Genomic DNA, 16,019 nt, shown 5'->3' with positions numbered 1-16,019 from the left:
ATCGATTTATTTTATTAAATTATCTTCCGACTTATATCATAATGCATTATTTAGCGGATATGAATTGGAGTCAGCAAGCAAGGACAGATTAAGATAAATAGGTATTGATATCTTAAGACATTTTAAAAAAATATAATAATAATATGTGTATATCGTGAAAAAAGCTTTGACAAAACATTTTATTGTTGACCGCAGAAAAAGCCATATACACTTTCACACAAAATCGATCATAGTTCGATAATAATATTGAAAAATTCATAATTGAAATGTACACAAATATAAAGACGACGATGATGTTGCACGTTCCTCTTGTGTGTGCCAGAATTGTAGAAAAATTATCCCGAATATTTTTCGCAACACTCGTTGAACAACTTATTATTCGGTGATGATACGGGCGTGTATATAGATAGTTCCTTTCCTTCATTTAGTAATATGACGATGCTAATTGCGTTTTGAGGTGCGCTTTTATAAATTCACAGAGCTTTTGACTTCACATATGAGATGCGATATATTTAAAATCGAATACACGGCCGGAGCGGGTGGAAGGAACGATTTTTGGTGTTTTGCGCTTCTATAAATCTATCTAATCCTATATACTTTTAGCCGCGACGGTCAAGTGCCATATAATATATTTATATATGTATATATATATTTTTTTTTTATTGGTACTATCCGAACGCAGCACGCGCACCTTTGTTTTCATATCGCAAGTTAAGTACAGATTAACAGTAGCGATTTAAATGTTCACACACATTGCGTGCTCTATTGTATAAGTCTCTATTTTTTTTTTGTAATTTATATAATATATACCTCTTTTCTTCTAGAATTCCTTTGCGATGACCTTAATTTTTTATATACGACATTTTATTTCTCTTACTATCGTATTGTTCAACCAATGCCTCGAGAAACCTGCGCTCAACTTGTACCAATAAAATCCGAGCGTCCTTCGGTTTATTTTCTTTCCTCCATCGTTCAACATTATATCTCAATTATACTTTTTATCTGTTAATACTTATTAAATATTCTTTTAATTATTGTAGATCACAGACAACTTGTTCTTAATCCATAAAAACAATTCAATTATCTTTTTATTTTTCTCCATAGGTTACCGATGTGTATTGAATGTGCCTTTCACGGTGGTGTATCGTGTATGTGTCGTGGGTATTGCTCGGTGTGTGTGTGATCGCAAAAAAACAGCACGAATCCCGGAAACGTAAACCGATGTCGAGCGATAATTACATATGGTCTTTTTCCACATCTCGCCCAGTTTATTGCCGCATGGAACACCAATATATTTTCGAGGATGAAAACTCGAGGTTGTAAATAACCAAATTATACATTTTCAGTCAAGTTTTTAGTAAAATTTTCAAAGTTTCGATACAAACGCTATAAACTAAATGCTCACGTGCATTTCGAAGTATTACCTGGGTACTCTCCGAGTTTCCATGCGGCAAGCGTTTGGTCGATATCCCAGGCGACGTTATAATGCTAAAATCATAACGTAACGTAACAGCTAATTATGTTCACGGCCGACATTGAGACGATAATAAGACTAGCCGTTCTTTTTAAGCCTGAGGAGTAGCACGAAGCTTATTGCGATTTTGAAATTATCGCGATTACGATTTATTTTAAACCGTTGGGCACCAAGTACATTTTCATCCTTTGAGGGATACTCGTTAAAACTTCTGTGCAGAACAGCTCAATGTTGTCAAATATAACATTGTTAAAATATACAAATGGTACATAACAAAAAAAAACCATGTAGTGACTCTAGGTCTGCCCTTTTTAATTATGTGCTCTCAACACCTGTTTTCTCTTTTTATTTTTTTTTCCTGAAGAAACAGCGCATAATTTCTCTCGTTTAAATGCAGAAAGCGTACCTAAAACAACAACAAGCCCTACCTCGGTTTTTTGTCTCGAGAGAAGCCCTCACCTCGCATTATATACCGAACGTTCCTTCGCCTTGTGCATTCGTATCGATTTAAATGCGCATATGTAGCGCAGTCGTAAGACTCGCGTAAGGTACCCTACGTTTCTTCGTGAGTGTCGGTCAGGTACCTGAAAAAACCGTTAGAATTTGTGCGTGTGGAGATCATAGACGATACATGGACGAGGCCGCAACGGGGTGCGGGGGTGGACATTTGCGAATCGCGCGCGTTTTTTTTTTCTTTACTTGCAAAAGCGTGTCGCCAGTTAAAAGTGGAACGGACGTGATGTCGTCGGTGTGTCTGATAAAAATGTCTAACGATGCACGCGAGTGGACGCATCATGATCACACAGCAAGCGAATTACCTGATAATACTCATAACGTTTTTACGGTATTTAGCTCATAGTTGATTAAGTTCTTTAAGTCCATAGCTAACTCTCGTGACTTTTAATATACAGATAGCGCGCGACGCCGAACGAGTGGACACCTCGCTAAGCGTCCCTTTCCCTCCTCTGCGTTCTTCGGATGGACGTCCGTTCGGTAATCGTTGAGTGAACCAGAGGGAACGTATATACTCGGTAAAATGCGCTTCGTTGCAAGTTTGTGTCGGTCGTTTTGAGAATGGCACGAGTCCAGGTAACTTTGAGATTCAATCGCTTAATATAAAGATATAAAAGAATCGTTTACATAAAAACGATAACCGCTTCTTGTATAAAAACAAGCTTCTCCAAGTTTCGTAACGTGATACCATACATAGATAGAAACGTACGTTCGAGAAATCGATTACTTGCACAGGCAGACTTATAATCCACCGTTAAATTTATCATTTATACGACGTGTAAATTTTTAACTGACAATTATTATAGATTTATACAATTCAAGAATAGACTCGTGCCGTTTCCAAAGCAACCGATTTGCTTCCTTTCTACGCAGAACGATCGCCTACCGTCGCGGATACATCGTGGAAAATCGTTTAAAAATATACGGTGTACCCGAGAACGCGCTACGTGTACGACAGTAAGGACAGGTTCTTCATGGGATGCGATATACAGGCACGAGATTCGCGAATTGATTTCGTATCGCGAATCGCACTTAGACAAGCTACGAAGAAGGCATCGTGCGAGGTAAATCATCAATCTGGCGCGCGGAATAACGGCTGCCGCGTGCCAATGTTAAACATTGCAAGGAAACGAAGAACTTTTCTGGCGCATATACGTGCATCGCGCTGAAGATACCGCATTCGTGAGAGTTTCTGCCTCTCTCTGGCACGACAGTCTGCGACAGAGTTATCGATACGCACGACATCGCAATTATTGAGCTATTATCGAGTAGGAAAAGGTATGTCGCGAAATATCGTCGTGACACCTGCAGATATAAGTCGGCGCTTATAACGGGGACAGATTTACGATAGAGAAATGGCAGATTTTAGTCAAGGGTCGCCCTCGAATCGCGCCGTGTATTCGCGCACGATTCGAGTTCGCTCGAGAGAGTACCGAGTGTGTCTCTGGTTCACTCCGTGAATCGCGAGGGTGGATTTTAAAATCGATCCTGAGACAGAAAGATAACTTGACTCCTTTCCTCGGTCGAGGAAGCTTTCCTCGGCCGCTGTGACGCCTCGCTTCTTTACGGACGGCGATGGAATCGCCTAGTGTGGTCTCCACGAGATATTATTCAGACCTTGAAAATGCCGCTTCAAACTGCTGCCGTCGGCCCAGGGGGAGTCGAGATACTCGTCGTCATCGTCTTGCTCAAGTTTCTGCAAGTTAAAAACTAATATGACACTTCTCGCTTAATGTCCTCGCTCAATTCCTCTTAATGAGGAATATCTCGGGTTTACATGATTTATTTCGATACTATTCAACCCCCGCGCTTTTGAAGTTGTAGAGATCATCTCGGGTTTACCTTATTTATCTCTATATTATTCGCCGCTTAAAGAGCGAGATTGAATTATTTACAAGTTAAATTGTTGGTTAAATTGTAGTTAAGATTTACATGAATGTAATCACCTTTCAACTTTTAAGAACGTTACTTCCTGATATTATTTAAATTATTTCCTATATTATTTAAAAAATAATTTACATAATATTTTTAAGTGCAGCACTGTATTATGTTGTCAAGATTAGAAGAATCATTTTTTTTTTATCTTCACCGTGTATCTCGATCGAGTTCACCCTTAATGTCTCGCATATTGGTTCAATTCGTGAATTCGAAGCCTCGTTGATATCCCAAACTTGCTCGTCTGTGCGCATAGAGCGCAAACGACCCTAATACCTCGCGGTTTCTGCAAGCTCGCGCGGTATTCGCGAAGAGACGACCGCGAGAATTCGGCGAGGTAGGAGAGAGCTCCGAGGGCTGTCGTTTGGAAGCTATGGGAAGGGCCGAGAAAGCAAGGGTGAGTTAGGCGGGGCTTGTTGGGTCAGAATCGATGCTCGCGTCCTTGCCTGGTCTCTCTCAGCGTGGCCTCTCTCACGCATCCCGTGTATAAACGACAAAACCGCAGGTCCCCCGTTTGCGTGGGGGCTAACTCACGATTGATCATGAACACGTGCGAATTCGTGCCGCACGGAAACGTGCATGCGTCGAGCATGCTCGGGCAAAAATAGATGAATTAAAGTAATATGTTGGGAATTCATTGTGTAGGATAACACGGTTCTAAGCCTTGAAATTGCAATAATTTGGCTATTTAAAATCTTTTTTTATTCACAATTTTAATAGCAGTCTCTAACGAAGTTAAATAATTTCATTAAACTGAGATTTTTGTAATTGCTGAAAGATTTCCCCAGTAAAAGAAGTAAAAGGATTATTTATTATTTATTTAATCTTGATTGTGAATAATATAAAGTGATTTTGATATACTGAGAATAGAAATGATTGCAAATTTAATATATTTTCATATAGTGGAAAGTTTTTGTGTTGAATAAGTTTTTTAGAAAATAAAAAGATGGATAGTCTCAAATGTCATGCATTTGTCTCAACTTTCCGATTTGCAGAATAATAATTGCAGTTCTTTCTCGCTTTCTCGCTGACAGACGGCAAAATAAACTGGGGCAAAGTAATATAAGTAGCTTTGCATGAAGGAGAACTACTACTCGCTACTACATCTCCTCGGCAAACATAACGGGTCAGACATTGTCGCGTGTGTAGTTCTGCTCTTCGAGAGTGGAACGGATTATTTGCGGATGTAGAACGCTCGTTCGCGCCCAGTATCTGCTAAAAAATGTTTCATCCTTCCGCAGCATATACATGTTTCAGAAGTCGTTTATGACTTTTCTTGAGAAACGTTTAGAAAATTGTACTCTCTCGTGTAGAAAGATCACGAAAACAAATTCGTTACGCTGTCGCACAACGTAAACTCGCGAAAGTTTCCGCTCGAAAGATCAGACACGAGGAAATAGGGGTGTTTGATCGTTGCTTCTGTCGCTGTCGTTGAATGGTAGGTATGAATCGGGGGATACTCCGGATAGATTACTCTGTGTATATGCGGTCGAACGGTGGTGGGAGAAAGGTAGCGGCGACTCGCAGTCTATCGCGTAGCCGTTCGACCTATATATCGCCCTGCATCCCGAGTCCGCTATTTATAGATAGATGCGCCGGTAGTGTGGTCGAGAGCACTTAACTGCGCCATCATTTTATTACATCGGTAGCTTTTTACGAACAAATTATTCTTATGAAGTTAATCGCGAATTTGAAAAACAAAAAAAAAAAACCAGTTGACGCGAAGAATAGAGAGGATGCGATTTCCCGTGGTGGAGGATACTTCTCTATTATGACGCGTACTTCCGTAGCGATTCATCGAACATTCGATTTAGAATTCGTGGATCAATTTATCTTCAACGAATTTATCCTGTAATCTCCATTCTACACCCACGGCATTCGAGTATATCGCATTCTCGTCGGAAGTTTGGATTGCTATACGGTTCGGGATTCTCGATTATTAAATATTGAACGATGTATGTCGTAGGATTTCTGTAATCAATTCCTCTGCGTACCTTTAGAATCCGCGGCACGATTAATCCCAATTTAAAACGTGCTGAAATAACGTAAATCTCTGACGATGAAACCGAAATGACAATCTGACATGTACGTGATCTGACATATTTTTACCTACAATATATCTGGTATTTTTTTTTTTCGAGTCGTATTTATTCGTGAAACAATGTGTATATGAAAGTTGAAGTATTCTACCGTTCGTGCGACGTTAAATGTTCGTAATGTATTGATTACTCATTTGTCTCATTAAAGAGGCGTACGTTCCAGCGAACGTCTTTACGTACAATGCCCTCAGAACGTCGATATTCCTAAAATTTATCGCGCTGTTATTGTTCAAACGACGCGTTTCGTAATTGACGGCTGCATGGAGATACATGAATATTTCGAGCTGTTTGTGAACAACTTGGCACGGCGCCGCGCCGATCCGATTGCTCGCAACTGATCAATTTTATACAGGGAGATGCTTGTTCACATGGATTATCGAACACCTTCGGTTCGCCGCAAACCACGAAGGAAATTGACTGAATACTCCTATGGCAACGTCATATCTGAACGTATATAAACCGTGCGGACCGCGAGATGACATTTATGCACTCGGCGCGCTGTTTCTATAGCGAGTCGTTCATTCAGACGATTTTATGCCCGGCGTAAAATTATTGCATCCGAGTGAAGCACTTAGACTCAAGTTAGCTCTTACGACAACATAAATATCGTTCTGTGATTACGAAGCAGACGGGTAAATGGGGTAAAAAAAAAGAGAGTTCTGTTTAATTTTATGTTGTGCCTCCGAACATTTTGTTAATCATTTTTCATGTTATTCACTTTGGCCTGTAGTCTCAGAGTTCACTTTTGTCGATAAATGCGCGCATTTATTTCTGAGATTCATGTAACGTAAATATGCTAAATGCGCGCATTTATGAAAGTGAACTGAGAATACGGGCCTTTATGTATATTGTTATGCGGAAAGAGAGAGAGAGAAAGAGAGAATTGCGCCGTAATAGCTTCTCTGGGGCTCAGGCAGGATTACCATTCCTAAGGAATAACTCTAAATCGTCGGCGATTGCGGTTAAGGTGATTATGCCTGTTCACAGTTAATGCTTAGAGCAAGTCTTCTCGAAGCCCTACGGAAAACCACGAAGACACTTAAAAGCTTAGATCGACAGTCAACAAGTATAAGATAGCGAGGTCTGGCCGGTCTCTCTTTACGTTGACACGCGTTCCTAAAGTCAATCGATACCACACGAGATTTTCGGTGAAGCGGTGCTTACCCCTGAGCGGAGAGCGAGTTAGGAATCCCGTCAAGACTTTCCCTGCTGATGTCGTCGGCCATCGCGACCTTGAGTTGGTGCCCGAAGCTCGCCAAATCCTCCCTGAAGGCTTCACTTCCGGGCGTCAGTGCACCGCTAGTGGGCGGCAAGGGTGTACCGTCGCCTTCCCCTTCCTCCCCTTCCTCACCCTCTTCGCCACCTACGAGGACCACCTCGTCTTCGTTGTAGATCTTGAAGTAGGCGATGGTGAGGTATATCACCGAGATTATGAAAGACGGTATCGGAATTGCCATCGCGTACACAAGGTTCATGTACACCTGAGGAAGCGTTTCACACATGTGACCAGAGCTTGGCGGAAATTAATATGTGCATCCCGGGGTTCTTTTACCCATGCATCGAGACAGTGTTTTGTGGAAGGAATCCCGCGAACGAATTTCGACTGAAAGATTAATTTAATTACGAATAATTTTGTAATTAGTTACTCGAATTACTGATCACAAAGTATACAAATAAAAGAAACTAATTAATCTGATCATAAATAAGAATAAGAAAAATTATATAGATGAATATTGTTTAACGGATAATAAATATAATCCGAACAAAAGAGTAGTGAAACTGAATGTAACTCGACAAGTGGTAGCAGTCAATGTATGATCAGCCGTTTATAGAGATATTTGTATTGAGAAATAACTAAGCGTTATTTTTCAATCATCTTTTCCAATTAAGAATAAATTGTATTAAAAAAAACGTTATTCGATATCACTATGGCAATTTCATTGCCAAGACACGGCCGAGTTGATCCTGTAAAATGACCTTTCTATAAATTTCTATAAATTTGGCGGCAGAACAGTCCCGAGAGAGAGCCGTGTTATTCGCGCCACGTGATCCTATTTCTTCCTGTCGTCCATTCGTTCGAAGGATTGGCACTTGTGCCAGAGCATCGAGAGCACGGGCGGCGGGCTTTTCCGGGATCGCCGATATTATCGGCGGGTTTATAATAGCACGCCGGCCGCACACACTTGTGGAAATTGGATTTCTGCGCGCCGGGAGAAATTTTCTTTTCTTCCGGGCGGCGCATCGCGCGCCGCGATGGCTTCCGTCTTTATTGTCATCGAGCCGCCCATTCAACCGCTTTGAAATGCATTGTCCGTTCCTCGTGCGGACGGTCGCATTTCCGTCGCCGTTAACGCTACTCGCGCTGTGCCCCCACGCGCTCGGAAAATCTCCTCTTCCGCTCTTTGCTATCGCTTACATCTTCTACGTGCGATCTTTCGCAATGTAATTCCAATGAATGAATTAATTAATTTTCGGTGCAGATGCGGGAGAAATCCGTTTTACACCGATTGTCTCGAAATGAAGATCATTTTCAGGTATCTACGGCGTCAAGGTCTAAACTCGACGGAAATTATATCGCTTTCAACACGTAGTCGAGATTATGCGAGATTCATAAAGAGATGAACCCCAGACATTCTACAGGAATAAACGCGAGACTCATTTGCAGCATAGAGCCGCGATCAAAGTGACAGTCGGGACTGTCGGGAGAATAACTTTCGTGAGAATGTCTCTGCGTTTCCAGTTAGAGCCGATTCACCGTTCTCCGCACGAACTCATTACCGGGATCCATTTAATCATTTCATACGAAACAGTTTCGGCCGGTATATCACGCTCCGCTCCCGATAGACAGCCGCAGTATTGATTCTCAAGTGCGCGGCTCAAGTCCCGGCGTTTAACTCGGGCAAAAGTCACATAGCACTTCTTTCGCGTGACTCGCACATACCGATATAGATGGCAAATCGCCTGAACTATAATCCGGTCACCGGGTTATAACACGCCGGGAAGCTAAAGCCACGTCAGTGGCCGACGGATGCCATCGCGTCGGCGAAGGAATTCGCACATCCAAGGATTTAGGGTTGAAACTGGAGACAGACACACATAGACGCGACGAGAGAGGGTGTCCACGGCGTGGGAAGTGTATAACAATAACGGCCAGAGACCTGCCACATGTCGAGGTCGCTGATGACTATCCCGGGATCCACTTTCGAGTAGTAACAGCTAAAGTTCTGCCCTATGTTGGCGTACTGCCGGTAGAAAATACTGCAATTCAGTATTGGAGGGTATCCACAGCCTTTTACGTTGGGGAACAGCTTGGCCCCGGTGAAGTACCACACGGAGTCGTTGCCCATGAGACCTGCGAACTTTCCCTCGTTATTGTTCGGCAACGGGGGAACGCGTTCTAGCGGGAGAACCGGAAGAACAAACCGGACGGGGGGGGACAAAGAAAACGTATAATGACTTCTGTATACAATACGCTCTCACGTTCAGCGAGATGAATCGCTGAAGTTTTACCGGAGAAAACTTATCTCTCTCTCGCGGGTGCTGTAACAGTTTTAGTTCTCTATCTATTGGCTTCGTTAAGTCCGCACCTGTTTCTAACGATTTTCGCACGTAGAATCAATCAGAATAATTCATCGCAACGAAGACTTTTCAATTCCGGTAATAATTGTAAAATCATAAAATATGACAAGATATTTATATAATTATAGATATAATGTAATTATGAAAAGTTAATAATTATCAATAGTTTTAAACTTTTACTTCAACGTTCCTATTATTTCTGTCGGCTCTTTGATTGGATAACAGAATAGGATTTTATAATTTCATGACATTTATAGCTTCAAAACGGTTCTGATGCATATGTAAAATATCAATTACACGAATAAATAGCAAGCTTCTCCTTTCGACTATATAACCACGCTCTTTCGAAAACAAATATGGAACGGATTCAGATGACCGAAGGTAGGATTGAATGTAAATCTCAAATCCTCGGTGATATCACTTTGTACCTGTAGGGAAAGATTTCGGCAGTCCGTTCTCGTCATCCACGGCAAAGTTCTCGTCGCCGTCTTCGATGTACTCGCCTAAGGAACGCTCGTAACGAGGCATCCGCTTGTTCTCTTCGTCGTCCTCGACACTTCCTACCGCTCCGCCTTCCCCATCCGACCCCTCGGTCGTGTTTTCCGGTAGCTTATAGTTGACGCGTATTTGCGTGCAATCGTACAGTTCCTTAGTGCAACCCTCTCTACAGGATGTCCATGAGCAATTGCTCGTACCTGGACTCAACGATCATTCATGGAAATTGCCGCGGCCGCGGAATACACAATCCAAGCACAATACACAGAACATTCGCGCATGAACAAATGACTGGAAAAAAAATGAGTGACACATCCAAAAATACACGTACGCACATACATACATCAAGTCGTAAAAAACGAGTGAAAGCGTGAGACAGCGGATTGAAACATTGACAATTCCATGAAAATGGATAATTCTTTATGAAAATTTACGAGATTGAAGTTTGAAGCTTGCAACCGTCAACAAGCATTACACACAATTCATTCAAGAATTTATGAAATATTCGTTAATTTATTCAAATTTCTAGACAATAGCTGTATCCATCACCGACGTGACGTTTAAATGAAAAAGTAATAGCTCACAGTCGCCAATTTATTCCAGATATACAGTCAACGCGGATAGACACACATTGCGAGAGGATAGATCCGCCGTGTGAAACGAATATCGGAAACGTGCATGCGGAGACCAGAGGCGAAGACGATGGCAAAGCAGAGAGTGTCGGGGATTGAGCCGTCGTCCAGAAAGTGTTTTGCATCGTGACGTAAAGTTGCAAGGGATGTTGACACGAGGCCGGTGCTCAATCGTGAAGAGCACCTGCACCCCTATTGACGTCCGTGAAGAGAAGAAAATTCAAGTGACGAAGGAGAAACGAGGGGAGACTCGAATGAACGTGAGCCGCGGGGGTACCAAGAGCACAAAGACACCAGTTGCGTCGATCTTATCACCACTCGCCGCGGCCTCTCTTTCCTGGCTAACGATTGACCGGTTCTTTCGATTCCTTTTATATCTTTGTATTTTTCACTCGATAGATAAGCTCGTTCCCGCAAATGTTATTTAACTAAATTACTAAAGTTTCGCTGGTTCTCTTTTTCTGGATTAAAAAAAACAAAAAAAAACGAAGGATTTATTCAAATAACGACTACTAATAAATTTATGATACACATATATATTCTCCTGCGAGCCAAGAGAAGTCCCCTGAAACATGCATGCAGAGAAACGACGTTCTCTGTTCCTCGGGAATTTTATGTCACGGTATTCATCTAATGGAGAATTAAAATTTATAGGACAGTATAAAACTTTTATGTTAGCTATTCACGAACGTGCGGTGGACGGTCCGACATGAAAGGCAAATGCGTGCCATCGGGGGATAAAAAATGCATAGGCTTTTTTTTTGTTACAATCTCCGTTGAATTTATCGTGATCCAGAGCGAGTTAGGGAAGCATTTCCCAGGCGGCGAAGGAAGACGAAGTAATCACGACGGAACGGCGCGGCGTTCTTCAACGTTTGCCGTTATAATTAAAAGCGCAATTACTTCCGTTATTGTTGCCCATGTGCTGATCTTCCTACGACTTCACTGCTAATAAGAGGTGGATGCGATTGCTGTTTTATGCCAACTAAATAAATTGTGATATACGATAAATATGAAATTAAGCGCGGAAACGTCAGCTGTCCTGTGACGTTCTTCGTCACTTTTGTTCGGTCTATGGGAAATAGCCTTTCCAATCATTCATGAAACTCGCATATTTTGACGCTGACCTAATTCTATAAATGGGAATTTACGTCAATTCCTGGTGTAATACGTTTATCATCGTCTGTCACGTGAAATATTTTTAGAATAAAATAATACATAATTTTCTTTGGGAAAAAAAAAGAGTATTATTTTTTCTAATATATATCGCAAACTTTTTTATTTTAAATTACGCACGACATGTCTCTTTTACCAGTTACGTCACGGTATTCATCTAATGGAGAATTGAAATTTAATAAGATTAGATGCGATTTGGACGCGATTCTTTCTACAAATTTACAAAACGTCTCTCATCACGTGCATACAAACGCAAAATGATATATGTTCATACCAACAAACACACATGCTTGGACATAGAAACAGAGAAACGTGAAGGACTTAGATTGCGCGCGAAGGAAGAATTCTCAGAAGAGCGAAGAATAGAGAGTTTACACAACACATGCAACGAGGAGCGACAACGAGAGCGAACAGGTGTGAGAGATAAGGGTTGCCGATTGTTCACCTCTTCTGGACTCAACGTCGATGGTAACACACTCGGCGGGTCGAGTGTCGAACTGCATGAAGATGGTGGTGAAGGCGGGGTCGATAACGAAGGGGACCAAGAAGAGGAAGGCGAAGAGGCTGAAGGTGCTGAGGAGGATGAAGAACGCGGTCGTGTAGAACAGCAGCTTCTGCAAGAACGTCTGCTTCTCCTTTTCGTCCGCCATCTCGGAGAACAAACGGCAGTGCTGGTTTCGTGCTGGGGGCTCCTAAGCGACGTCGTCGCCGTCGTCGTCGTCGTTGCCGTCGTCGTCGTCGTCGTCGTCGTCGCCGCCGTCGTCCTCGGCGTGCCTGCTGCTCGTCGTCAGACGTCGGACGTCGAAGAGACGGAACGATCTGCAGGCAATTCGCAGGTATTTGTCCTCCGTTGCCGTCTGGTATCGCGAGTCGAGTTTTCTTCGTGCCCCGAAAGACCTCGCGGAGGGGGAGGGGGAGAGAGAGAGAGAGAGAGAGAGAGAGAGAGAGAGAGAAAAAGAGAGAGAGAGAGAGACCCCCCCCCCCCCGAGAGATGATTTCTCTTACGGAGATTCCCAGGGGTTAGCATGCGCTGGAATGCTTCCGTTAGAGGTGAGATTCTTTTGTACGCATTGTGCAACGAGCGCCATTTATCTTGATCACCTTGAAGCGACGTATCGATTAAACGACTTTTTTTCTCTTCTTTTGCGACGTACATTCGGTCGAATGATGAAAGAGTATAATTTTTTATATTATCTAGGGGTTGTGTGATATTGTTTCGCGGTCTATTTTATCCTTTGGCAAACTAGGGGCATGTACGTATATATATGGGACCTGTAAATGGCAGTGGAAATAGACGAAATCAATACTATCATGAATCTAACATTTTTTTATCGTATTCATAGATTGCAGTAATCTTTTTTTTCCCCATTGGAAGGAGGGAAAATTAACGATAGTTTATCTAGCTCTTAAATAATCCAAAGAGCTCCGTTTTGTTTAAAAAACAACAATGTTATATTAAATGTTATATTAAAACTGAGTATTATAAATTTCATGATTTGAATTTCTCGTAGTAACAACTTTATAGAACACCTTTAATTTCAACGTAGGTTATTGCAGGAAGCAAAGGACAAGGAAGTGCCGGACAATTACGTGTTTCCAACTTGGTCTATGGGCACTATCGGCTTTCGGCACAATGACGCGATCGTTCGATTCTCATGAAAGATAAATGAGACGGACAATACCTATTAACGTCGCACATAACTTGGTTTTCATTGAATTCTTGTTAGAGAGAAGATAGAAGATTTCTTACAAGTTTTATCATGGATATTTTATTGATTATGTTTTATTATTAAATTTTACTCGATTTTTATATTCATATAAAATTTGTAAGGGTCAGAAAGACGGAATCTGTGCCTCTTAAAATGTCTCAAGCCTTCAGTATCGAGGTAAAGTTGCTCCTCAAGTTTCTTGGTCATCGAAGGCAATTCATGGAATTTTCCGGCGGAAGTTTCTGACGTCCTAAAGAAAGACGAAATGACTGTTGGACTCAGGATTGATCCCGGCCCTGAGATCCAAAATATTGCTTCGCACGTTATTGGATTTTATTTATATACTGTCACACATTATACACAAGAGAGAATAAGGATAAAACTTATAACGAGTTTTAAGGAGGTTTATGTGAGTTCACGTGGAGTCGTTTAATCGAAGGGATTAAAGACTGTATCGTGTCCTTCGTACTTGAAAATAATTTACTCATGTAGTTTATCCTTTGTTTTAAAAAATCAATTAAATGAAACAATTAATTAATATAAATAAAAAGTAAATTATTTATGTACCCCATTAAAAATAAAAGAAAAATAGCGATTAAGAAAAGCGTTTTGTACGTCGTAATAAATTGATTAGTAAAGATGATAAAGTTATTGAACATTACTGAAAGTAATCTGTTACTTTGTCTTAAAAAATAATATCTACTTAATTTATGCTGTTTACTGAATCTTAATTTAATTACCAATTGCGACGTATGATCATAAGATCTAAGATTGCTTTGCTTATACATTGATAAATTTATATGTATAAATATATATAATGTATATTTTTTTATGACATACACAAAAAGTGCTTATACAACTTTAATAACTTTTTCAAGCTTACTACGCTTTTCTAATGCATGATTTACGTCGGGGGTATACCCTATTGCATAGCGTGTCTCTATTGCAAGTCTATCTAACCTTTCCTTTGCCTAATGTAATTTTGATAGCACCCGGAGTAGATAACAAAAAGTCAGGATACTTCATAGTTGTCAACAGTTCCTAATAACGAGAAAGTTGTGAAAGCATTATCTTATTCTCCGATTTTACCGCAATCACTAATATTAAATAATTATAAACGTAAATATAAAAAATAATGTGGCGCAACTTCTTTATAAAGAGATGTTCTGCTATATATTAATAGTTCGACAGCGAAATCTATTTACGTAACTTATTTTCTCGTACACATCTTTCAAGATTTACATCAAAATGAAGAAATGACTTTATTCGCACGACTACTATTTATTTTCTTTTTATAAAATAAAAGAGAAAGAAAGGAATAACTTTGCACCGCGTTAAGCGATAATTTTAGAACCACTTAGCATCTAAGAAAATAGTCAATAAAAAGCTTTTTCGTGGATATTCATGAAAGTACAAGGCTTACGAATTAATTTCTTAGAGGTAAACGTGATTCTAAAAGCTCCTGTTTATCGTGGCGCAAATTTACCTACATAGAGGCAATATGTTATCCTACTTAATAGTCTTCGAATGTTTACTCGCGAATAAATTTTGCTCTCGGCTCGCTAACATTTAAAACTCTTCTTTACGGGATCTTTGCGATAATTTGCAATATTTTCGGCGTTTTGTTTCAAGACGTTATCTCAGGTGAAGCTGGATCTTAAGCGATTCAAACCCCGAGAATCTCTCAATCGGAGCGAGTCACGCAAAGAAAACTCGACCAGTTCCCTTCGGAGTCGGACGTAACGGTACCCCCTATGTAGAAAATGCGAATGCATCAGGGCTCGGCGCCCTCTTCCTGTGCCCCCTCATCATCATCATCCACCTTCTGCTACTCCTCTTCCCGCGTTCTTCGCTCCTCTGCCCTCCTGCCGATCTCTTCGTCCCCTACTTCCGCGCACTATGTCACACTGCTGTCCACCGTGCACATTTGTCTCCCCCGCGACACGCGAATCACCACGACGCCCTGGCCCACTGCCGAAGGATGATTAAATCGGGGGAAGGCGCGAAAGAGAAGAAGGGTTGCAAGAAGAAGGGATGAAAGAGGGACAGGGTGGAGGCGAAGAGATAAAAGAAACGATATACCGTCCCGCGATACGTGGATCACGACGGGATCCGCATAGCGTGCGCTTTCAGCGACGAGCTTCCATCGGCAGACCTCCTACGGCAGAGCCAAGTCCGTGTGTGCGCGAAGCTTTTATCCTGGCCGCGGCGCCGACGGATGCCGGGCTACTGCAGTCGGTGGAGCTTTCGGGCGAGCTTATTTTCAAGCGATAACAGCGCCAACGACGGTACCTCGTAGCATCGACCGCCGCCACCACCGTCGACGACTACGACGACGACGAGGACGACGACGGCGCGATCGCCGTCGTCCGGGGCGGCCCCCGTAAGCCCCTATCACCTTGCGTTC

At 41.7% G+C, this 16,019-nt stretch overlaps 1 protein-coding gene across 3 annotated transcripts; it reads right to left on the bottom strand.

Annotated features, from left to right (window-relative positions):
* Positions 1-150: 150 nt before the first annotated feature.
* Positions 151-15,777, bottom strand: LOC112463846 (protein tipE). 3 transcript variants are annotated; one of them, XM_025030471.1, is made up of 6 exons: positions 15,695-15,777; positions 12,349-12,722; positions 10,029-10,295; positions 9,180-9,373; positions 7,186-7,502; positions 151-3,683 (listed from the first exon to the last, which is right to left on the bottom strand). In XM_025030471.1, the coding sequence occupies exons 2-6, from the start codon at positions 12,551-12,553 to the stop codon at positions 3,620-3,622; spliced, it is 1,047 nt and encodes a 348-aa protein (XP_024886239.1). In that variant the 5' UTR covers positions 12,554-12,722; positions 15,695-15,777; the 3' UTR covers positions 151-3,619. The 3 variants fall into 3 exon arrangements, with proteins under 3 accessions (XP_024886239.1, XP_024886238.1, XP_024886237.1); XM_025030470.1 differs by having other exon boundaries at positions 15,357-15,743; XM_025030469.1 differs by having other exon boundaries at positions 15,362-15,743.
* Between the last annotated feature and the right edge of the window lie 242 nt (positions 15,778-16,019).

The sequence above is a fragment of the Temnothorax curvispinosus genome, unplaced genomic scaffold, assembly GCF_003070985.1.
Source record: "Temnothorax curvispinosus isolate PA1 unplaced genomic scaffold, ASM307098v1 QBEX01013717.1, whole genome shotgun sequence".
Taxonomy (NCBI): domain Eukaryota; kingdom Metazoa; phylum Arthropoda; class Insecta; order Hymenoptera; family Formicidae; genus Temnothorax; species Temnothorax curvispinosus.
The sequence above is the reverse complement of the archived record's forward strand: the minus strand, read 5'-3'. Positions and strand labels throughout refer to the sequence as shown.

Excerpts from the sequence above, each read along its gene's own strand:
- LOC112463846 (XM_025030471.1), bottom strand. The coding sequence starts at position 12,553 with ATGGCGGACGAAAAGGAGAAGCAGACGTTCTTGCAGAAGCTGCTGTTC. Across the intron at positions 10,296-12,348 it reads CGACGTTGAGTCCAGAAGAG|GTACGAGCAATTGCTCATGG; the intron begins GTGAACAATCGG and ends CGTTGAGTCCAG. Across the intron at positions 3,684-7,185 it reads AACTCGCTCTCCGCTCAGGG|AAACTTGAGCAAGACGATGA; the intron begins GTAAGCACCGCT and ends TTTAACTTGCAG.